This window comes from Dromiciops gliroides, chromosome 2, assembly GCF_019393635.1.
Source record: "Dromiciops gliroides isolate mDroGli1 chromosome 2, mDroGli1.pri, whole genome shotgun sequence".
Taxonomy (NCBI): domain Eukaryota; kingdom Metazoa; phylum Chordata; class Mammalia; order Microbiotheria; family Microbiotheriidae; genus Dromiciops; species Dromiciops gliroides.
Genome location: NC_057862.1, coordinates 129,043,220 through 129,067,578, shown reverse-complemented (window position 1 = coordinate 129,067,578; position 24,359 = coordinate 129,043,220). Strand labels below are relative to the sequence as shown.

Below are 24,359 nucleotides of genomic sequence, written 5' to 3'. Positions count from 1 at the left end.
AACCAGTAGAACATTGTATACAGTAACAACAATACTGTATGATGAAGAACTGTGAATGACTTAGCTATTCTTGGCAATAAATTGATCCAACATAATCCTAATGGACTAATGATGAAACATACTATCCACCTCCAGAGGAAGAACTGAGATTGATTGGACACAGTTCGAAGCATGTTTTTTTTCTTTCTTTCATTTTTTTCTTTTATTCCAGTCTTCTTATACAGAATGACTGATATGGAAATGTTTCACATAATTATACATGTATAACCTATATCTGAAATCGCTTGCTCTGCCTCAGGGAGTGGGGGAGGGCACGGAGGCAGGGAAGGAAAAAATTTGGAACTCAAAATTTTAAATAAAAAAATTTTCTTTTTAAAAAGAGTGGGTAGGAATATAAATGAAGCCAGAAGAGGGGCGACAGACTATGAGGAAAGGACCAATCAAATCAAAGAGACCACAAATCAAGATTGGGGAGAAGAGCAGATTTAGAAATGTAGGAATCAGCAAATTGAAATGACAGTAGCTTATGATTAGACAATATAAATTCAAAATTTAAGATCTTGGGGATTTTGAATAATGCCAAAGTATAAGGTGTGGGCACCCTCAAAGGTGGATGAAGAAGAGTGGAACACTGAGTAACAGTGAAGCCTGCATGATAAATGTGTCCTCAGTGTAAATGCCTAAGTCATGATTATCCAAATGAATATTGAAGTCTCTGAGGATGATTGTAGGGAATGGAATAGAGGGGAAAATTGCAAGGTGAGAGTCATTGTGGAAGATGGAACAGAATAAAAAAGATTATTAATATGACAACCTTATCTCTCATTATCACAAATTGTATAAATTCTCACTCTAGGCAAACTGATCGACTTATCACTACTATTAATGAAAATACATTTGTTTACCAGGCTTGAACATATGGAGCATTCAGATGGAGGCTAGAAAATAAAAAGGATCATAAAAAAATACCTTCTATTCCTGTGGTATTATATATACGTAAAGAGCTTTTGACTATATTATTTGTTTCCCCAAAATAACTCTGGAGAAGAGGAGGCACTATCTTCTTTTGACAGAAAGGCAAACTGAGGCTCACAGAGATTATATGATATGCCCAATAGTAGTCCAGAGTTTAGAACCAAGGTCTTCTGAGACCTACCTACTCCAATGTTGCTGGCTTTTTTTTACCCCACTGCAGTTTGCAGTGCAAAATAAAATAACATTCTCCTACTTGGATGGAAGATGTAGAACAGATTTTTTTTTAATTTCTATTTTTTCTTCTTAGACAAATGAATTTGAGTAAATGAAAACTGTGTTAATTTTTTTCATCTAATAAACCCATCAGGTACATTAGCCTGTTTTGAAATGTTGGCCCTTTACAATGAACACATTTCAGTTTTTTTAAGTGATACTTAATCATTTATATAAATTATTACTATAACAGTATTTTAGTATACAGTATCAATGAAAAATTGGTTAGTGCTGTTATTTACTATATGTAATAGAGTCTATATTCATATATAATATAGTCTAAGCAGCAGCATGGCAAAGTGGATGTAAACATAGCGTAACAACAAAGCCAGAGCATCCTGGGTTCAAGTTCTGGCCTTTGACATACTGTCTACATGACTCCAGGCAAATCATTCAATCTTTCTGTTGACATGGTCAATTCTCTAAGACTATCAGATGCAGAGAAGGTGCTAGCCTGCATTGGTAGAGTGAGTTTTCTCATCTGGAAATCCCCTATATCAGTGAAATCTAAGGCCTATTTCCTATCCCTGTTATATAATCTAGAGAAGCAGCAAGACATTGGATAGTGTTTTGTGCCTGGGGAAATGAGGAACTGTGTTCAGATCTTGCATCTGACACTTAACAGCAGTGAGACCGTACTCACAACATCTCCAGAAACCTTTCGAGATTATCTTGCAGTTGGATGTATGCTTCTTTAGAGCAGAGACTTTTTTTTGTCTTTCTACCTGTGGTTGGGTTTACAGTAATCATTCAATAAATGTTTACTGGCGTAGATTGGGTTGTAGTTTTAGTCTTTTTTCAGTGCTATCAAATTTTCCTGACTCCATTTGGGGTCTTCTTGGCAGAGACACTGGAGTGGTTTGCTATTTCCTTCTCCAGCTTATTTTACAGAGGAGGAAACTGAGGCAAACAGGGTTAAGCGACTCGCCCGTGGCCGCACAGCTAGTAAGTATCTGAGGCCAGATTTGAAGTCAGGAAGAGGAGTCTCCAGGCCCAGTGGATTGGAGTGGCTCTACTAAATTACTGGGGCTTCAGTTTACATTGGTGGAAATTTCAACCCTCTAATACATTGAGATTTTTTGTGGGGGGGGCAGTGAAGGCTAAGTGACTTGCCCAAGGTCACACAGCTAGTAAGTGTCAAGTATCTGAGGTCGGATTTGAACTCAGGTCCTGCTGAATCCAGGGCCAGTGCTTTATCCACTGTGCCATCTAACTGCCCTTTACATTGAGATTTTTACAAGTCTATACTATGTAGATTATATACTATCATTTTATTGTCTGTGTTAACATATTAATCATAATCTGGCAATAATATATAAGCATATGTTTAATAAATATACTGAACTGAATAAAGTAGACTTATACATGGTGTCTCAAAATTCTTAGTATAATTTTAAGCTATTAAAGATTAAAATAAGCTTTTTGTAAAGAAAAAAAGGCTATTTAAAAAGCAGCCATCCAAGAAGCCTTTATTAAGTCCCCGCTTTGTACTTGGTGATATGCTAGGTATTAAAGATGCAAATATAAATGTAAGACAGTTCCTGCCCTCAGCTAACATTCTTCTGGGGACATAAAAAAGGTTCCCAAATAAGTAAACATAAGATATATACAAGATACCAAGTCATCCCGGAGGGTGGGCTAACCACTGGGAAAATCAGAAAAAGCCCTTTTCAAAGAGGTGGCATTTGAGCTTTTGCTTTGATGGGAACTGGACTCCCAGGAAGTAAAGGGAGGAAGCAGAGCATTCCAGGTATGGGAAGTAGCTCACACAAAGGAACAGAGGTGGAAGATGGGAGATAGGACATAAGTCAATTTAGCAGGAGGTAGAATGCAGTAGGGTCAATAACGTTTTAATTGGTCTGGAAAGGTAGGTTGGAGCTGGTGTGTGAAGGACTTTAAATGCCAAATAGAAGCAAGGAGGAGTGGTTGAAGTTTTTGTGCAGTTGAGTGACGTGGTGAGAGCTAGAAGTCCAGGAAGAATGTGTGCCACAAAACAAGAAAGTGATGGAAGAGCAGGAAGGGCAGTGGATGCCCTGCATACCATTGACAACTATTCAAAAATAAATCCCTAAGACCACTTTATGTTTTTTTTTAAAATGAAGGGTGAAATTGTAGAACTGATGGGAAAACATGTAACTTCTTACAAATGGAGTCTGTGCCACAAAAGTCTGGCAAATTACTATTGTGGCTTCATTTTTTAAAACCCTCCAAAGAGACCCTGAGAATTGCAGACCAATTTTCTAGCCATGTTATTTGTAATGAATTGATCCTAATCTTTGAACAATTTAAGTAATCATAATTTTGAGGTGAAAGACAACGCATAGTTTCTTAAAAAAGAGATCAAACCTACTGAATTTCTATAAGGAGTTGTTTTGGGTTTTTTAATAAACTAGACCAAGGGTTCTTTATCTTTTTTGTGTCATGGAATTATTTGGAAATTTGGTGAGTCTATTGAGAATATAGTTTTTAATGCATAAAGTAAAATATATAGGATTAGAAAGGAAACCGATTACACTGAATATTGTTACCAAGAGTTGTTTGCAGGGGCATCTAGGTAGCACAGTGGATAAAGCACTGGCCCTGGATTCAGGAGAACCTGAGTTCAAATCCAGTCTCAGACACTTGACACTTACTAAGCTGTGTGCCCCATGGCAAGTCACTTAACCCTCACTGCCCAGAGAGAGAGAGACAGAGAGAGAGGGATGTGCTTTTTTATGTTCACAGACCCCAGGTTATGAACTTCTGAATGGTCAAAGAGGAAACCAGGGGTGGAATATATTCAAATCTTCAAAATAACAGCGTTTCACTCCAAAGGCAATTTAGAACACTAGTGAAAAGAAAAGTTTACCAAACAAACTGGTTATTTTAATCTGTGTAGAAGATATTCTTCAGATTAGTCATCACCCAGAACGCACTTTTTTGGAACTGAATTTTCTGTAGTCTGAGCTAGATGATGCTGTGTTTGGGGCAAAGAGATTCAAAGAAATGTTCGAGGTACACAAAACTAGCCTGCAGTTGGGGTTCCAGGAGTCTCTTTCCCAGACTGCACTGGTTGAAAGCTAACAAATAGGCAAAGGCTAGTACAAGGTGGATGGCAGGTGGGAAGGGTGTGGAGAATATCCTATCCCACAGCAGCAGCAGTCAAGTGGTGCACTGTCTGAGAAGCTAAGGATATGTTAGCTATAAATTCAGGCCAGGAGAAAAACAAAGGTGATAGGGCCAGGCACAGAGACTCATAAAAGCTATGTAAGCCGACGTTATTCATTCATTCAGAAATCATTTATTAAGAATCTGTTATGTGTGAGAGGCAGTGTGGTGAATAAAAAACCTATCTCAGAATTAAGAAAACATGAATTTTAAGACCAACCTCTGGCACATATGATCCCAACTGTGTCTTCAATCTAACCATATAACCTATCCTTGTTCCAGGCAACTTTCTTGGTTAGATGCCACAGAGTAGGTGGCAATGCCTTAACCATGTATGTGTTGTAAAGGCCACTAGGACCTGTTCCATCCTTATCAAGGGGAGTGCTAACCTTCTCTCCTTTCATACAACACCAGGCAACTTTCTAAGACTAGTTTGAATTGATAGAGGGTGTTTCCTCACCAGGAGATCCTCAAACCAGGGATCTGCAAAGAACTGCCTGCTTCACCAACTCTAGCCCACTGGCAGCTTTTGTACAGGCCCAGGAGCTAAGAATGTTCTTTTTTTTTTTACATTTTAAAATTTATGTAAAAATGTAAAAAAAACATTCTTAGCTTGAAGCTGTTCAGGTGGTCTGGAGTTGGTCATCGGACATAATTTGCTCACCCTTGCCTTAAACCAATGAAAACACTGATCTGGATCTCAGTCAAACCTTGGGGGCAGGAGCGGGGGAGGTGGAGGGTGGAGGTGGAGGGGAAGGATGGTAGGAGAATTTGTGAAGCATCACACTAGCCCAGCGAGATACAAGGATAATTCATTGTTGCTGCTTTCATGGAGCTTACAACTTATGTAATACTGGAAAAGGAAGCAGAAACCATAGATCACAGAGCCAGCAGAATTTTATAGAGAACATTTCTAATTTAAAAGTTAGGATAGGTCATAGGAGCCACACTGGAGTCATAAACAATCTAAGGCTGGGCTTCCAAAAGCCAAGTATATACCAGAGTTGTAGAGCACTAGACCAGAGTCCCAAAGACCTCGCTTTCGATCCTGCCTCAGACACTTGCTAGCTGTGTGAATCTGAACAAGTAGTCGGTAACTTTTCTGGGCTTCCATTTCCTCAACTATACACTGGTGGGCCCCTTCTAGATGGTTTGCGCTTTTTTCTCTGGGTTTGAGTGATCTAAAACTTCAGGGGAAATCTTCATCGTATGAGTAGAAGAGCAAGGGAATGTCCCCGAGGTGATAACAATAATAATAACAATAACAACAACAACAACTAACATTTATATAACTTTGCAATTTGCAAAGTTTTTTAGAGGCATTTTCTCATTTAAGGTCTTATTCTCCCTGGGGTAGGCACTGGAATTTGGGGAACCCAAAAGCCCCAAATGTGATTGAGGGGGAATGAAAGGTTCTTAGAGCTGTTGAGCCCTGAATGTCTGAGGTTTCATTCCTATGGAGGTCAGAGTGTGTTTCAGCTTGAACTCAGATAATTCTGGTTATTTAGAAATAGTTTTGTTAATACCAATCTTCTCCTTTGAGGTTAGGAGAGAAAAACATTTCAGATGGGAAGATACCACAAGAATAAAGACTCCCACAGAAATCTCAATGCACCCCACCTCCCACCATGCGCCAATGAGATCCAGGAACCCTCTGCATCTGCTGGCTTCCCTCTCCCCACTTGCCCTCTGTTATGCTGATGAATTCCTTATATGATAAGTCTGTTTTTTGCAGATGAAGAAAAAAAGGCCTAGAATTTAAGCGCCCCACCTAAGGCTATATAATTTCAAAGCTCTTGCTTTCTCAGCTTCCTAAACTCAGTGCTCCTTCCACTAGATCCCAAGTTGCTCTAGGAGGTGGTGGTCTTGGGAGGTAGAGTTGGGGATGGGCCAACAATTTATCTGTGGTGTCTTCCATTAATGCTAATACATCAATTCCCTCCCATTAACGGAGAGGTTAGAATTAGTGTGTTAAAGGAATATCACACCAAGCAAATGGTGTTAATTGATTGATCTTTGGCAGAGGGGGAGGTAACTTGTGTGCTATTTAACAAACCAGACTTATGCTTGCCAAACTAACTATGCCATAGTTTTTGTGAATATTTATGGATATCATTCGCTACCAGTTAGCTCTATAAAGCCAGTGATTTTGAATCGTAATCCACAGTTGCAAAATTTAGAAATGGTCATTTCAAATCTGTCTTTATGGGGGTTTTTTTCACTTGGAAAAATTTCAGTCTTTGTAAAATTCATGCCTAAAATACATCGTGTGTGTGTGTGTGTGTGTGTGTGTGTGTGTGTGTGTGTGTTTTCTGTTTTTTGTTGTTGTTGGGTTGGTTGGTTTTTTGTTTTGTTTTGTTTTGTTGGTTTTGCTTCATAGCTTGGGCCTGTCAATTTCTTTCATGAAAGGTTTAATGGGAACACAATGGAAACTACATTCAGAGCCTGTCCCTGTAGCCTGGTTGGAAATATGAACAGTTTGACCAGTGATATTTCAGACCTAGCAAAACACACCTCCAGTTTTTCAAATACAGAGGCTGAACTAAATGCTGGTTTCTTTACCTGTTTTACAGAGTGCAGGTTCAAAAGCTCTCTGAATCTCTGTCTCTGAATCAAACCAGCTGGAAACCAGCTTCATAAACAGAACTGCCTTCCCTCACTTCTCAACTGCACATTTCTTCCCCTTCAGTCCTGCATATTAACAGCAGCCAAAAATTAAAATAGCATTTCATCCTGTGTGGCCTTCCATCAGATGAAGCCAATGGGTTTGATAGAAACATGAGAGAAACATTTAAACTGGGTCAAAACACAGACAAATTTTAAATATCAAATTTTAAACAGATTTTAAGTTTTAAAAATGTAATACCCATCAGGAAAAATAAAATACAAATATATAAACTAAGGAGTAAGATTACATAAAAGCCTCAGTTTCATCAGGATAGAAGCAAATGAATTAGCAATCCACAAAGAAGCAAAATAGTAATAATAATAATAATAATAATTTTGCTATGAATCTTCTTTCTAGATGTCTAAAATACTACTAAATCTGGCTTTGTTTCCTTATTTTTACTTCTTTTCAAAAATATGATTATAGTCAATCGTACTCAAAAAATATATTATGTGCAGGAAGGGTACTGGATGTGGGTGCTGAATATTTAAAAAAAAAAATCCCTGGTCTCAAGAAGCTTGTATTCTACCACGGTGAATATGTACTCAGTTCTGGTAGATCTTCCCACATTTCTTTTTATGCTTCATTTTTATCATTTTGGAAATATACTATAATTCATTCTGCCCTTCTCCAGTTTTGTGCATACAGGTGACTGCTAGATTTTTGTTATTACAAATAGAGCATCTGTGGACAGTTTTAAACAAAATAAGTCAATTTTTCTTTTACATATATTTAGGATAAAGCTCTAGTGATGAAATATCTGAATATAGTCAGTTTTGTGACATATACTGCAGAATAATTTTTTGATGGACAAACAGACTTGAGGTAAAGATGAAGGAGGTGGGTGGGGCTGGCAAAAATAGCAGAGGAATCACTTTGTCCAAAACCATTCGTCCTCTTCTCTTTCCTCATGCTTTACCCTGTAGGACATTTTGAAAAAAAATGTATTTTATATATGTGAGATGTATATTTATATATATGTGAAATGTATATTTATATATGTGTGTATTATGTGTGTAATAAATATAGTATATGTGAACATATACTTTGTGTATAAAGTGTATGTGAATATATGCTTTGGGTATAGTATATGGGAACATATTTTTTACATATAAAGTGTATGTGAATATCTACATATATGTAGATATACTTTTTTTTAAATTGGTGGGGCAATGAGGGTTAAGTGACTTGCCCAGAGTCACACAGCCAGTGTCAAGTGTCTGAGGCTGGATTCGAACTCTGGTCCTCCTGAATCCAGGGCCAGTGCTTTATCCACTGCCCACCTAGCTGCCCCTATATACTTTTACTATAATGTTGTATAGATCATGGGGCTAAAAGACCTCATGATCTCAGGGAAAACCTACTGTCATTGACCTTAGAAACTATTAAGATTCTCTCAAAGAATAAAGATACTACTAATAACTCTCATTTTATAAGATGACCAGCTTTACATATTGTAATTTCATTTGATCCTCAAACAATCCTGTGAGAAAGGTAGGATAAGTATTACCTTCATTTTACAGATAAGGAAAATGAGGTTCAGAGAGATTAAATTAATTGTTCCTATAGGTAAGGGTTGCTTTATTATCCACAACCCATCCTTTCCATTGTCAGAGAAAGACTCCATTTGTTTTTCTGTTTTAAAATTTTAAAGAACCCAGTTTTAGCATTTGATATTTTGGCTATTTCAAGTACAGTAATAGTGATATGTTATTGGGTGTTATCTGTGTTTCTGCAGTATTATGCATGATATATCTAGACAGTTATTTTCTACACAACGAAATTTTGCAGTTGTCAGGCCTGCATAGTATCACAAGTCACAGTTGCTGAACTGGATTTGACTCTGACCACCAGCAGCCAAATAATCAGGAAGAAACTAGGTTATTGACAGTGAGGTTGGATGTTGCCAGGTCAAGCAACTCAATTTTTAGGTAGTGAGTAGGGGCAGGGAAAAATTATAGTTTGTTTATTGTGTAGATTTGATCCAGAAGTCACTCAAGGAGGATTCCATGTTAAAGTAAAGCAAAAGAGATAGGGCCCTTTCCGGCATATTTGGTTGATATGTGTTTTTGTTAGGGGAGCATAGAAAACTAGGAGAGAATGGAGGGGGGTAGCTGTAGAAAGCCAGGGGTGCTGGGGCTGCGCCCCTACTGTAAGCCAGACCTCTCCTCGCACTCCCTCTTTCACATTACTTACTGTAGAGCATGGGATGAATTCCTTCCTCCGCCCCCTTCCAGCCTCCCACCCTGGGGCCTGTAGTGCTGCTTTCTGCGCTGTGTAACAGGAGTGCTAGGAGGCGGGGCACCAGCTCCTGATGGGTGGAGGCTTGGGGAGAGGAAGAGCCCTGTAGACATTGGAAGGGAATCGAAATGATTGATGGTGGTTTGGGCTGTTTGGGAAGGGGGGAGTATAAGGAGGAGGGATGAAGTGAGGGGGAGATGGAGGAGAAGGGGGAGGAGGGGAGTGGAGAAAGGGGGAGGAGGAAGGGGAGGGAAGGAGGAGGAGGGAAGAAGGGAGAAAATCTCCAATCTTTCAGTACTGGCTGAGGTGGACTGGAGCCTCCTCAGCTTGCTGCTCCTGGTGGAGGAGCAGGTCTTGGCTTTTTCTGCTGAGTGATTTATTTTTCCTTTTCCCTTTTTTCTTCTTGTCTTTTCTTTTTTGTTTTGTTTTACAAAAGCTCTTCTTCCAGAGAGAGGATAGTGGTAAAAGACCGAGCTGGATGGATGGGTATGGGGAGAGGGGCAGCACCTACAGCCCTGGGATTCTTGCAGACCCTCGCTGTCTTTCTCTGCATCTTCCCTGCAGGTAAGGAAGAACTCTTTTGCTGGATGATAGACTGAGACAGAGACAGTTCCGAGCCCAGTGGAGCTGAATCCGTTTCCCGGGCCTTCCTACAGCAGTTTGCCACATGTTTGAAAGCTAGTTAGTTGGTGAAGCTTAAGCTTTCTAAACACTCTCAATAGTTTGTTTTTCTTCTCCCCTGCTTCTTTGTTTCTCTCCATTTCTCTCCTCCGGATCATTCCCCATACTATTTCCACATGAGTCATTTAGAGAAGGAAACCGATGATCCTCTTATGGATTGGGAGAGAGCTAGATATGGGAAAGAGGCTATTGTAAGATACGGAAAAACAACTCTTCCTACCAGTGCTGGTGCATGGAGAAGAGGAAGCTTTGGGGAATGTTTTGAAAAAACGGGTTTAATAGTGACAGAAATAAGAAAATAGATAATCTAATATTTTCTGTCTCAATTTTGAAAGTGAGGCTGTGGTTTGGAAGTTTCCCCATGGGGGGCCCCCCCCCCAAGGAAACTTTGTAATCACTTTAGAAATAAAGAGGCATATACTGATTAACTCTTGGTTTTCCTGATTCATCTTTGCCAAGAGACTTTGGTCTGACTGTATGGAGGAGATTTTACGTGTGCATTTACCTCTATGAGGTGCTCACCCTTCAACTCAATTAGAAAACTCCAGTGACACCCCTGCCCTAAGTTTTGGGAACCCTCTCAGAAATAAATAGCAAAGGGCTCCGGTAGACACCTTAGATTTTTTTCTTCCATGTGTTCTTCCCTGTGTCCCAGTATCCCCCTTCAAACCACACACCTCCATGCCCTTACATTCTCCTCTTACACACACTTGTCCATTCAGGGAGGTTACAGACTCATTTAAAAACAGGGTAATCTTTTTGTTTGATAACATTTAGAGTTGCTCCTGTTTGTTTTTATTGTGTCAGAAAGGGAGAGAATTTCAGAATTAAAGCTGAAAAAGCCCATCTGTTTCCAATGAATCCCCCATAGTTTTTCACAATGTTTTTGGCAGATCCCTGCCTTCAAATTCCTCCGAGCCCTGAGCTCTTGTTTTTGTTGGGGGAAGGGAGACCAACTCCACAGAGGGGGATTTGTTCCTTCCAAAACTCTCCGGTTTCTTTACCGCTTTTTTTTTTCCTTTGAGGAAAAAAAAAGCACGAAACTTAAATCCCATAGTCTGTTTTCTTTTTAATGTTTCATAAAACTTTATTTCATTTTTGCCACATGTTGTTCAGAGCTTGAGCACTCCAGCTAAACTTTTTTAATGCCCATTTCTCTCTTGCTAAAAATACAAACAGAAAACATTGGCATCCAAATATAAGGACTGTTCAGATTGATTGTGATTTTTAGTTCTTGTTTCTTTACCTACCTCCCCCCCCAAAAAAAGAAGTTTTCTTAAGAGCTTTTGAGGTTAGATGCATTTCTAAGCAGCATAACTGCATTTTGCTGCCTTTCTGCTTCAAGATCAGAGTTAAATACTATACAAGAAAGAACTTGATATTAGGTTCTTGGGTTTTTTTGTTTTGTTTTGTTTTGTTTTTCTCCTCATCAGCCAAATATGTTTCAAGGAACTGGCAAAACTGGGAAATCCAGACTCTTTATAGCTAGCTGGTCACAGTATTGCAAACTCCATGTGCTTCATCTCAAGTGGGGGTTGGGGAGATGGGAGTGTAATCAGAACACCCCACTCCACCCCACCCCTGTTCTCTTCCTTCTTCTTCAGTTCATACACAGATGTACTCCCCTTAGAGGTGGCACAAGACTGGGATGGAGTTTTGACCTATTTCCTAAAGCCAGACTCATTTAAGAGAGCTTGACTATGAAGATGGGCTGGATACCCCAGCATGGACCCAATTTTGAAAGTCAGTGTCCCAAAGTAGCTTCTGCCCTGCCCTGCCGATTCCTGTGCTTTCCTGCTTGGATAAAATCAACGCCCTGTTCTTTAAGGATCTGGAGGGCCCTCTTTTTTAGAGGGCATGATTGCCCCCACCTATACCCCAGGGTCTATGCAAAGAAAGTGATCCAGTTCCCTGCCAAGAGATGAGAAAAACATTCAGCTCTTATTTTTTTTTTTAAAGTGCTCCTTTTTCAGAAGTAGAAGTTTGTAGTTCACATGCATCTAGGCAGTTTAGTCTTGATAAAGATCCAGCCCATTGGAAGTTTATCAGATAGGTTGATAAATGGCTTTTGTCTCTTAGCTGCAGTGGGGGATGTGATCTCAGCCCTGAGCTGAAATTGAGAAGGGGGGCTTAGAGGCTGTTAAAACAACACCTTCCAAACTCTTAAAGTGACAGCACTTATTAAGTTCCTGGTCAAGGAGATAGGGAAAAGTGGGAGATTGTTTCGGAGTTGTGACAGTACTCATGTAATGGAGTAAAGGAGAGTGGGGTTTTCTTTATGTTGGTAGAAGTTAATTGAGAATTTTCTAATTTTTAAATTGGTTTTATCATTGTTCTAAAACATACCATTTCCTTTCTGTTCCAAGATTAATAACCAAAACCTGGCAAATATTACATATAGCTTTTCTGTAGTTTTTGTTTTATTTTTTCCCCTTATTTGAGGCCTTTAACAACTGCATAAAGCCAAAGGTGCCCACATTACTGATGTCTGAGCTATGGAGATCTAAGAACTAAATAACCTGGGGGTTATGAGTTTTATTATCAGAAGACCTTGGTCAAAAGGCTGGTTTATATAATGAGAGGAGTTGGGTGGCTAATTTCCAGCCAAAAAAAAAAGACAAAGTTTTTTATTCTTGGCATTGTTCTACCTAGTTGGCTTAGGGGAGGGCAGGGTTTGGAATTGTGTCAGGAAGGCTACAGGTCAGGAGTTTGAAGCCTGAGGGGAGAGGAGCTTGCAGTTTGAAAGATCGGGTTTCTTAAGGCCCTGTGAACAAAGTACAAACCTGTGTTCCCCCTGCCCCCCAGCCCTCCACATAGTCATATCTTCTGCCCTCCTATTACAGTGGCCCTAAAGTAGAGAGGACACAGGCACTTTTAGGGAGAAACCCAGACCAATGTAGCCAAAGTCTAAAGGAATAAGTTTGAATGGTTTAATAAATCCTTATGGATGCAAGGATTAAACTCATAGGTATACAAATCAGATTGGACACAGTTGGGTAGATAAAGATGTCTTTGCTTCCATCCAGACTAGGCCAGTTAATATAATATTAGCCTTACCCAGCACCAGTATCCCCATCTTTCATTACAAACTAATTGTACTTAATAACAAGTTCTCATATTTTAAACTTGAGTGGCAATATAGCATAGTGGCTAGGAAGAAGACAGCCTCCAAGCCAGGTGGACCTATGGTTAAGTCTTACAACTCTGCTACATACTGACTTCACTATCCTGGGCACATCACTTAACCTCTCAAGGCTCCAGACCACTCTCCAAAACAACACATTGCACAGAAGATGCTGATTTGTACTGACTGAAGGAGACCGGTATATGGGAGTTGGCTACACCAGTTGAATCACAGGTCCTGTCACTAGCCTGTCAGTAAGCCTGGACCAGTAGGGTAAAAGTTAAAGGGAGGCAAATCTAGGCTCATTATGGAGAATGACATCCTTAACAATGAGAGTTGCCCAGATATGGAATAAGTTGCCTTGGGAGGTAAGTCATTCCAAGTCACTGGAGCTTTTGAGGCTGGGGGACCACTTACTTATAACAGGGATGTTGGAGAGGGGAGTCACAGCAGGCAGGAACTGGATTTGGTGGTCTCTGGATTCCAACTCAGAAGTTGGATAGTCTAGAATAGACCAGCCACCTAAAAAGATGATTGTGTACTCCAGTAAACCTACTTACCAAATCACTGTTACCCCAGAAGGGGTTTGTTTATATAGCAAAGGGATAGTATTAAATTATGTCCAGTCGAAAAACCAGATGTTCAGAAAAGAGCAGCAAAACGACCTATTTCCTATGCACATCCATAGTACTGCTTCATATACTTCATACATCTACATACGCTTGCAGAGGACATAATGACAAATTCCTACAGGCAACACTTTGCCATACTCAGAGCCCAACGCTGAGCTCAGACAGAGAGGTTTGACAGAGAGGATATTGCAATCTCGAACTGTGAGGGTTGCAGGATTGAGTTGCAGTATGACATGTATAGGCATGAAGGGAGAAACCTAAGTAAATGGTGTCTGCAAAATGGTGACAGATATCGAAGCAGAAAACTATCCTCAGTGAATGATTCCGAGGACCTCAGATGTGGCAAATACTCTAGCAGATGCTATAAACTCAATAGGTCCAAAAGGGAACTGACTGTCATCATCTAGTTTTCAACAGTCTGAAGGTTCTGAATCCCTGATACCTTGTTTCCTGCTGATGGGAACAAGAAGACAATACAGGTAAAAGGAAATCAGGTCCAGTGACTTTTAAGATGACACCACCAAGCAAGCCAGCCCCAAATTCCTTTGCACATATTTAGGGTTGAAAGTAGATACATAAGGGCGTACCTTGAACACAAGATAAGATGGTCACTCTTGAAAGTAGAAAGACAGAGTCCCCTGTGAAAGTATTATTATTGCCCCTCCCTTCCGTGAGCTTTTTGAATAATCCATAAACCTGAAGAGTCACCTTTCTCCCCTCAGATGTTCTCATGATAGGACAGAGGGGCTGCTCAACCACCGACCATCTTCACAGCTTTTCTCTAGCAAAAGAGTTCACATCCTTCCCCTCAGACAAGTTCTAACTCCAGCTTTAGATGATCAGTGTGGACAGGAAATTTTTTTTAACAATCTTAGTCCCTACTCTTAGTTTGCTCCTTTGCCTTCCACCCCCACCCCCACCCCCACGGCTGTTGGGCAGATTTGGAAAGCTGTGTTCTCTCTTATTCCACTTAGGATATCGTTTCTTCCAGTGATTTGTCAATTGTGGTAGCCAGAGCACAACAATGTCAGGGAATCCTGGCTGAGAGGTGGTTGGTCTCCGGAGTCTTGGATGGCTTTGATGGATGGGGCTCTTTGGTCGTGCCTTGTCATGTTAAATGGCATTCAGCATGCTCTCATTAGGGAGCCACACAGCAAAAATGTAACCCTCCCTTATCCCTATCTCTTCCCATCCCCCAACTCCTTGAATAAGATGCACCAAGAAAAAACATCCTCTTTTTCCCCTCTCCTTTAGGCCAGTTACTAAGAATTCTGAAAACCTCAAATGGAATTACTGGGGTGTCAGAAATGATTAGCGGTGTTGATTCTCAGCCAGGAGGTAGGATGGTAGAGTTGATAAAGATAGGGTTTGTGATAAGTCAAGTAAGGCAGGGTCTGCTAAACCTGGTCAACACCATAAGAGAAAACATTCCATCAGTCATCTGGGTGTGTTTCTTTTTATACCTGATGTCAAACCCCTGGATGTTGGGTTATAGGGACTTACTGCCAAGGTGGTTGACAGGAAAAGTTTCTTGAAAGTTTTGCTGTATTCTACACAAAGTCTGAGGAATAAGAACAACAAAGACTCCTTAGAGCCTACCACTGTCAATAATCTCTGACCAAGAGAAGATATAAAAAACTGATTATCACTGCTTCTCCCTTGAAAGTGATAATAAAGTGTGCCAATTCCATGAACTTCTTTTCAGATAGATCCATTAAGGTTAGGAATTTAGAAAAAGGAATGAGGTGGGGGAAGTATATTTCCCTGGATAGCTACCCTACTTCCAGCCTGCCTGGACACCAAATAGGTGAGACTCAAAGACCTGGAGTCAGGATTCTTGGATTTGAGTTCTTCAGGCAGTTACCAGCTAAATGATCACAAAGAAGTGACTTAACTGCTCAGCATCTCAGTTTCCTTATTGAAAAAGTTAGGATAATCATCCTTATATTACCTCTGAGGGATGTGGTGAGGAAAGCACTTTGCCAATCTTAAACTTCAATGTAAATGTGAGTTTTTGTTATGGTGAGTTAGTTTCTGTGGCCCCCAGGGCTGTTGGTATATTTGGAAAGATGCATTCCTCTTTGTTCCATTTAGGGTATCATTTCTTGCAATGACTTAGCATTTGTAGTAGCCTTTACAAAATGACTTGAAGCATATCAAACTGATGAGATCCATAAAACACACCCATCTTAGTTTATTTCCAGTCTAAATTTGTTCATTTAGAAGAAGTTTTCAGCCACACTGTAATCCAGTATTATTAGATGTGATGGTTCTTAATATAGTATTTGCTGGGAAAAGAAAATCCAAATAAACATCACCATGATCATGTCACTTCCCACATGAAAAAAAAATCAATAGCTCCTCAGTACCTTACCAAATAAAACCCAAATTCCTTAGCCAGCATTCAATCTTTTTACAATCTGACCTCAATCTTCCTTTCCAACCTTATTTCCCACTATTTCCTAACATGAACCCTTTGTTCTAGCCAGTGGGCAAACATACTTTGTGCTTTCTCACCTCTGAGCCTTGGCTTATTCTGTTTCCTTTGTATAAAATAAAATCACTCTTTCCCTCTTCCCATCTTAAAAAAAAAATCCCAATCCTTTAAGGCCCATCTCCTTTCTCTAGAATGTTTTCATTCAGGTAGCTACCTTCTTCCTTCTCTACCTGATATGTCACTTAAATTTTACTGGAAATATTTTTATAGGTAGCCTTGTTACTACTTTGTAAACTCACCAAGGACAAACCATATTTTATATGACTTTGCATCCTGAACACTGCCTGGTCACTGTAGGCACTCAGTAAATATTTGTTGATTGATTGGAGAAGGAACTTGCTTTAGAATGGTTAGAGTTTAGGCAAAAGGGATTTGCATTCTGAGGTTTCTATTCAAAATGAATTCTGCCACTTTAAGAGAGGCAAGTTTCTTCTCACTCCCCCCCCCCCCATTGCCTCCCCTTTAACGTGCAACTGAAACCAGATCTAATCCCTTTGCACATGGGTAATTTATTGGTCTATTGGGCTTTTCTTGATGGCAAATTGCATTGTCTTTATTCCTGAGTTGAGGCTCTGGAGTAGTTTTTGGAATTCCTAAGACTCTTTTCTCTGAGTTGATCTTTCACACCCCCTCTGTGCACAGTGAAATAAGTTTTATTGGGCATCTTTGTTATGCAAACAAGGCAATAATAATCAGGCTATTATTGCAAAAGATTGTGCTTGATTAACAGTTCAAAGGAGGTCTCTGAAAGCAGCTCCTGCAGCAGTGATGAACAAACATTTTCTTCGAGACTGGGTCTGTGTAGCCAGCTTTCTGAACACCCCTTCTTCCACTGATTACTGTTCCTGAAAGGCATTTGGTAGTAATTTAAAGAATTAATCATTCACATTTTATTCTTATTTCCATCTATCCCTGCCATCATCGAGATAACTAGAAAGGCAGTTTAGGTTTTAATTCCACCTAAATGAAAAAAGTGAAACATTAATTCACATGAAGGCATTTGTTTTACAGTCATTCATAGTACACTTTCACACACACAAGTTTCTACAGCTTAAAATGCACTAAGATTTCCAGGACATCTTGTGGGTAAAAAAGCAATGCCTTTCCTCCTAGATGGTGTAAGCCGCTAAGGAAATATGATGGCTAGGTGGGGTCAAAAGGTGTTAGTAAGCCTACTGTTTGCCTTCTTGTCTGTGAAGAACTTACCCAATTGGCCTGAATATAGGCTGCCTGATAAAAACTACATCTCTAAAATGAGATCTTTTTGAAAGGAGATACTTCCCTGACCCCCCCCCTCCTGCTCTTACACACATGCACATGCACAGGCACACGCACACAGATGCAGAAAATTTTCACATAAAATATCTTGTCAGATTTTTTTATTCAAATAAAGATAATTCATTTTCAAAATAATGTTCTCTAATATTCACTTTTATTGTCAAGTAAAACAGGTTATATATGTACTTGGTAGATTTGTTGTGGGGTAGGGCAGGGGATGGAGAAGAGAAAGTAGGGAGAAGGGCCTGCATTTTTAATAATATGTTATTGCTAGTGTATAGCCTACAATAATAAATATGAAGACATTCAGGAAAATGGAATGTCTCCTTTTTCTTTTGGTGGGGCAATGAGGGTTAAGTGACTTGCCCAGGGTCACACAACTAATAAGTGTCAAGCGTCTGAGGCCACATTTGAACTCAGGTCCTTCTGGATCCAGGGCCAGTGCTTTATCCACTGAGCCATCTAGCTGCCCCTGAATGTCTCCTTTTTCTTCAAGGAGTTTCAGATCAAATAGAGGAGGTAATAAATAGTGAAGAAGACTACAAACTAGTAAAGAACATGTCTAAAAACGTCTCTGGTTTAAAGTCCATATGAGAAAGAAAGGATGCAAAGATAGAAGAGAACTAGGAAAGAACAGTGTCAAAAGAGCTAAAGAAGAAAAGTTTTCCAAAAAGGAGAAGGGAACTAATGGCTACAGTTGTGTGAACTGGGGGGTGCGGGTCAGAAGATCTGGGTACTAGGCTTAACTCGGACACTAACTGTACAGCCCTGGTCAAAATCACTTCACTGTTTTGGGCCTGCATTTATTCATCTCTATAAAGTTGGGAGCTTGGAATAGATATGGTCTCCAAGGTCCCTTCTCATTCTAAAGTTCTTTGCTTTTTTTGTTTAATGTGGCTCAGCAAAGAATCAAAGAATTATATTGCTGGAAAGCACCTTAGATATCATCTATCATAAACATGATAAATCTACATTCCATAGTAAACTTGGCTATATTTCCTTATATTCCAAAGTAATGATTAGGATTTTTGGAAAAAGTACTCAAACTCTCATTATCTCGAAGTCTTAGGTTTTTGTATAAAAAATACAAAATGATCTGGTAATTTTTTTTACTTTCCCCTATTAGACCTTTGCATCTCACAGAGCTCCAGGAAGCCTCAGGTTAGATTACATAGTATTAAGAGGTTTTTTTCCTTTTAAAAAAGTGTATAAAATATTTGAAACTCTAAAACAGCTGCTCCTAGCCTTTTTTTGTGTCATGGTCCCCTTTGTCAGTCTGGAAAGCCTAAAGACTCTTTCTCAGAATCATGTTCATAAAGTCAAACATGCAAGATAGTAAAGGAAACCAATTAGATGAACATGTTAAAATATTTTTTAAAAACAAGTTCATGGGGGCAGCTAGGTGGCTCAATGGATAGAGCACCGCCCCTGGAGTCAGGAGGACCTGAGTTCAAATCAGACCTCAGACACTTGACGCTTACTAGCTGTGTGACCCTGGGCAAGTCACTTAATCCCAATTGCTTCACACACAAAAAAACCCAAAAACCCAAGTTCATGGACACCAGGTTCAGAATCTCCTTTCTAAAGGCTCTTTGGCAAGTGGCTAAAGCCAAAACCTATTTTCCTTAAATGGGAAATCAGTATTAAAAATAGCTCACAAACTTTGGAGAGCCTGAGGCTAGTGATGTAGGGATACACAAAGCAAAGAGAAGAAGCAAAAAATAGAATGTAACTGTCTTTGAGGGAAGAGATACTTCTCAGCAATTGCACCATGGAAAATAAGTCATCCTTTTAAAGTTCTTAATTCTCAGACACTGCCCTGACTAACCTCAGCCGCAACCTTTGCACTAGCCTGTCATTGATAAGAACTGTATATGTATCTATAGTAGGAAGGAAAAGCTATCCCCTGAGGGAGAAAGGAACAGAACCCTGTAATTGGTCTATAAATCAGTATACCTTGCTGAGCCTCAGTTTCCCCATCTGCAAAAATGGGGTCATCTACTCTCCTACTTCAGAAGGCTTCCCAAAGTCTTCTATGTGCAAAAGCACAAAGTGTTTATTAGTATATAGGACATCAGAAATGATAAACACTTTGAAAATGACTTTGGATAGCTCCTACTCAAATGATAGTGTTCTCCGGGATGTTTTGGGATATGACTGTAATCCATAGGTCCCAAGAAAAGTCATAAAGTATATGCCTGAATGTTTGATGTATCTGTGCAAAATGATTCAGAATAATAGGTACTTTGGATCCAGAATGCGAGAAAAGTATCTACGGAAGCAAAGTGAGGGCTGGATAAGTTAGCTGGTTCTTAGCATATATTCTCCAAATAAGAAAAAGTTGTGGAAGTTCTTTGTTCTCTGTGGATGAGAATCTGTATCTTTGTATGATAAATTAATAGAGTTCCTGATCTACCCATCACCCCCCAAAAAACATCATAATGGAGAGCAGTGTCCTTTGTGGGCAGAGGATGCTGTTGACCCCCAACCTATAAGAATGGACTTGGTCATTTTTTCCAATGCTTGGTAGAATGTGATATACATTCCTTTCCTTGCCTCCCTATGATTTACTACGTACCTTTTCAAGACTACAGTTTTGGTGTATTTTGTTACTTTTGAACATGTCATGATGGGATAGGATAGGACACCCCCCAGAAACTTGGCAATATAACCACTAGCATCTACAGTTTATCTTTTATTCCTGCATCCATATAGTGCTAGGCTAGGCACTATACTTAACAAATAAAACATACAGATAGTCCTTAACATCTACAACTTTATCACAAAAGTCAGATGGAACAACACAGGCATATATTTGAAGAACTTGTGAGACACTTTGAAATTCTTTGAGAATGGAAAAATATTCTTCCCTCTGTATCTTTTGTGACTTTGATTTTAAAAGTATATGAGTTTGGGGCAGCTAGGTGGCACAGTGGTTAGAACACCGGCCCTGGATTCAGGAGGACCTGAGTTCAAATCTGGCCTCAGACCCTTAACACTTACTAGCTGTGTGACCCTGGGCAAGTCACTTAACCCCAGTGGCCTCACCAAAAAAAAAAAAAAAGTACATGAGTTGATTGATAGAGCTTGGCATCCAAATGATGACAGAAGAATATTTATATGGGACCCATTTATATGGGTCTCAGAAAGTAACAATAGAAAGGCTGCTCATCTCCTTACTTAACTAATTAAAAGATTGTTTGTGTTTTGCCTGCCTCCTATTCACTATCTCCTTGATGATTCTTCTTCGGGTTCCCTGAATGTAGCTATTCCCCATTGTTCTGTGCTTAGCTCCGCCCCGCCTTCTTTAGAATCTTTCCCGAGAAGATCTCATCTACTCCATTCATTCATTTAGCAAATATTTCAACAGCAGATATTGGTTAAGTGCCTGATATGTGCAGAATACTGTGCTAAGTTCTGGGGGTGATGGAAGATTTATACAAGACAGTCCCTACCTTTCTGAAGCTTGCCATCTAGTAAATACTGACTATTTATTATATATAAGACATACTCATGGCTCCAGCTATCCCCTCTATGTGGATAACTCCCAAATCTATAGCTAGCTCTAACCTTTCAGCCAAATGCCAGTCCCTCATTTGCAGGCTGCTTCCTTTCCACCTGGATTTCTTCTGGCAATTAAAATTCAACAGGTCTAAAACCAGACTTATCGTTTATCCCCATCCCCATTCCCAAGACAGCTCCTTCTGCTATCTGCATGTCAGGTAAACATACCATTCCCATCATTTACGTAACCCTTTAAGGTTTGCAAAGAGCTTTATAAATATTCTCATTTTATCTTCACAACAACCCCGGGAGATAGGTGCTATCACCCTATTCTACAGATGAGGAAACTGAGGCCATCAGCGGTTGTGACCTTGCCCAGGAGGCCATTGCTCTTGTGTCTGAACTCAGTTCTTCCTGACTCCAGGCACAGTACACCACCAGGCTGCCTTCCATCAGCCATACAAGAAGTCTTGGTCTGATCCATCTCTTTCAACCATCACATCCAGTCTCCAAAGTCCCATGGACTTTAATAAAGAATGCCTTTCTGTTGCCTAATGCAAACCTTATACTCCATCCAGTTTGGTCTACTAAAAGTACTCCCAGGTACACTATGCTTGAATTCTTTCATTTCTTTCATTAAGTCATTTATTTATGCTTTTAGTGAGATCCCTTATTTCTGTTTTCCCCTACAAAACTTCATTAAAGGCAAAGACTTTCTCTTATATATCTTTGTTATCTTAATTCAAGTGTCATGTCCTACTCAGTAAATGTTGCCATTTGTTCATTTTAAAAATGAACAAAGGTTGTCAGGGACTTCTAAAACTACATAAACCATTGCATACATGACCTGCTCTATCAAACCCTTCAATGTTAAAAGCTTTTTGAAGGTCATGTGTATAGTTCTCTTCTTTGTGTTGAATAAGTTCTCTTCTCTGTGTTGAAATTGAAAATACTGGTTTTCTCTCTTGACAAGTGGAAATACTACCCTGGCACCTGCATTACTAAGAGGCTATTAAGTTTTACAATTAACAGCATGAGAGGCAGTCTTACTGAAATTTTCCTTTGGGGTTCTCAGATTTTAAATATGCTCCTTCAGAGGTAATTTCTTGGAGAATTGGTTATTTCAGGATATCCTGAAATGTGGGGATGGAGCAGTCTTAGCTAGGAACAGAAGTACCCTGCTCCAACCAGGTAGAAGGAGTGATATGAGGGAAAGCCAAGCCAATATTTGGCAATACTGATGGATTGGACAGAGCCCCAGGGTGAGGAAAAGTAGAAACCCCCAGGAAAAGTTAGATGATGCAGAATGGTGAGATAAAGCATCTTGAAGAAGAGGAATAAGGACCTCATTGCCTCCCTACATACCCAATCATCCCTGAGCAACAGGAGCAAAGGAAATAATTTCAGATCTAGGTCACTGCCTGTTAAAAACAGGTCTATCAGGAGTAGATGGGAAATAGATTATATACAATAGAATAAGCATGCTTCTTTGGCCTCATTTTAAATACGTTCTACTTTGACATGATAAGCTTGTGCAGTAGAAAGGATGGGAGGAGAACTGAAGAGGATCATCATGGGGGAGGAGTGAGAGTTGGCATGGTAACTCTCTCTGATGAATGTAAACTTGTGAGGGCAGCTAGGTGGTGCAGTGGATGAAGCACTGGCCCTGGACAAGTCACTTAACCCTCATTGCTAAGAAAGAAAGGAAGGAAGGAAGGAAGGAAGGAAGGAAGGAAGGAAGGAAGGAAGGAAGGAAGGAAGGAAGGAAGAAAGAAAGAAAGAAAGAAAGAAAGAAAGAAAGAAAGAAAGAAAGAAAGAAAGAAAGAAAGAAAGAAAGAAAGAAAGAAAGAAAGAAAATTTGTGAGGTGAAGATTTCCAACAGGCTGCAAGGCAAGTCACCTCTAGGTGCTCATGGATATTCCAAACAATAATAATATTGAACTGGTCATGTGAATGAATACACATGACCAGGAAAGAGCTTGACCAGTAGGTTGAAAGAACAATACTGTATAATCTCAAAAACCTGAAACAGAGGTGAGCTCTGTTCTCTGTATGCTGAGGCCAGGAGAGTAGAAAGAGAAAACAATTACCATGATCATAGCCCCAACGGAGAGAATGCAGAAATGGGAGAGGGTGCATAAGTGAATCTCTGCCTTCCACATGTTAAAGGCCACTGCCTCCCTTCACCTCCTCTACTCTGTCCCTCTGGATCATGACTTTGAACAAAAGGGCTTTGAGTAGAAAGGACCTGCCTCTGACACATACAATGTGACCTTGGACAAGTCCTTTACCTTTGAGTGTCACAGGCAAAGTTATAGAAGAGCTGCTGATCTTCATTAAGGAAGGGAAACTGGGACTTGCCCACACTGATGAAATGAATCTAGACAAAAATAAATTTTTGAAGCCACTTTCCTATAAATAAAAAATGGGGCCATCATGGCTCAGTAGAAAGAATACTGGGATTATAGTCAAAGGACCTGAGTTCTTGTACTTACTACCTGTGTCACTTGGGGCCAGTCAGCTCCTTTCAGTCTCAGTTTCCTCATCTGTAAAATGAGGGATTATATTTTAATGTTCCTTCCATCTCTTGATCTATGATTCTTTGACTTTGTAGGCTACTAGGAAAGGTAGGTCATTTCTGTATGTGGTTAATCTCTTGATTGTTTTGAACTTAGAGATGAGATAGTACTGTGTGTTTAAGAGATAGGGGAATGCAGTCAAAGCTTAATTAAGAAGGCATACTTGACAACTTTTTCTCAGTCCCAGATAAGATAACCGAATCCCCTTTTTTTTTTCTTTGTTGGTTATGTGCATAAGAGTTTTACTTCTTTACCAATTTCCCTTTTGACAGGAGAGAAAAGGAAGATAGTACTTAGATATGTCCAGTAGGTAGGTTGAGATATGAGACTAGAGGTCCATAGAGAAGTTAGGGTTGAATTAGCAGATTAGAGAATCCTCAGCAATGATGTGATCATTAAATCCATGTGAGCTATTGAGATCACCAATCATAATGGTATGAAGGAAGAAGAGATGAATGTTCAGGGATAAAGGTGATGACAAATGGATGAAGAACTCTCATGTGCCATTTGGAGGATATATAGTGTTAAGAGCACTAGACTGTATTCCGTCTAAGGGAATCCCATTTGGGGTTTCCCAGAATTCACCCTAAGATCTTCTCCCATTCTTCCTCTGCTTATGATGCCTTCCTGAAATACCCCAGTGGAATCTCACTTACATATTTCAGGCTGATTTACAGTTCTGTTATCTGGGTCACGGCTAGGTTTGGGTCTACCAGGTAGCACATATGCCGTTTAAGTTAGTCTATAAGCCAAGTGACAT

At 39.8% G+C, this 24,359-nt stretch overlaps 1 protein-coding gene and 1 non-coding gene across 6 annotated transcripts in view; one reads left to right on the top strand and one right to left on the bottom strand.

Annotated features, from left to right (window-relative positions):
• The window catches only part of RGMA (repulsive guidance molecule BMP co-receptor a), a 55,104-nt gene that overhangs the window by 13,260 nt on the left and 17,485 nt on the right, over nucleotides 1–24,359 (top strand). For 4 of the 5 annotated variants that reach the window (XM_043988144.1, XM_043988140.1, XM_043988139.1 and 1 more), the window contains one exon: nucleotides 9,741–9,868. In XM_043988144.1, coding sequence (XP_043844079.1) covers nucleotides 9,741–9,868 — 128 coding nt within the window. Of the gene's footprint in view, nucleotides 1–9,324; nucleotides 9,443–9,740; nucleotides 9,869–24,359 lie in introns of those variants that run through there. The other variant, XM_043988143.1, reaches the window with a different exon arrangement.
• Nucleotides 4,679–4,806, bottom strand: LOC122745125. Its single transcript, XR_006355412.1, has one exon. It is a non-coding gene; the product is annotated as a U6atac minor spliceosomal RNA (small nuclear RNA).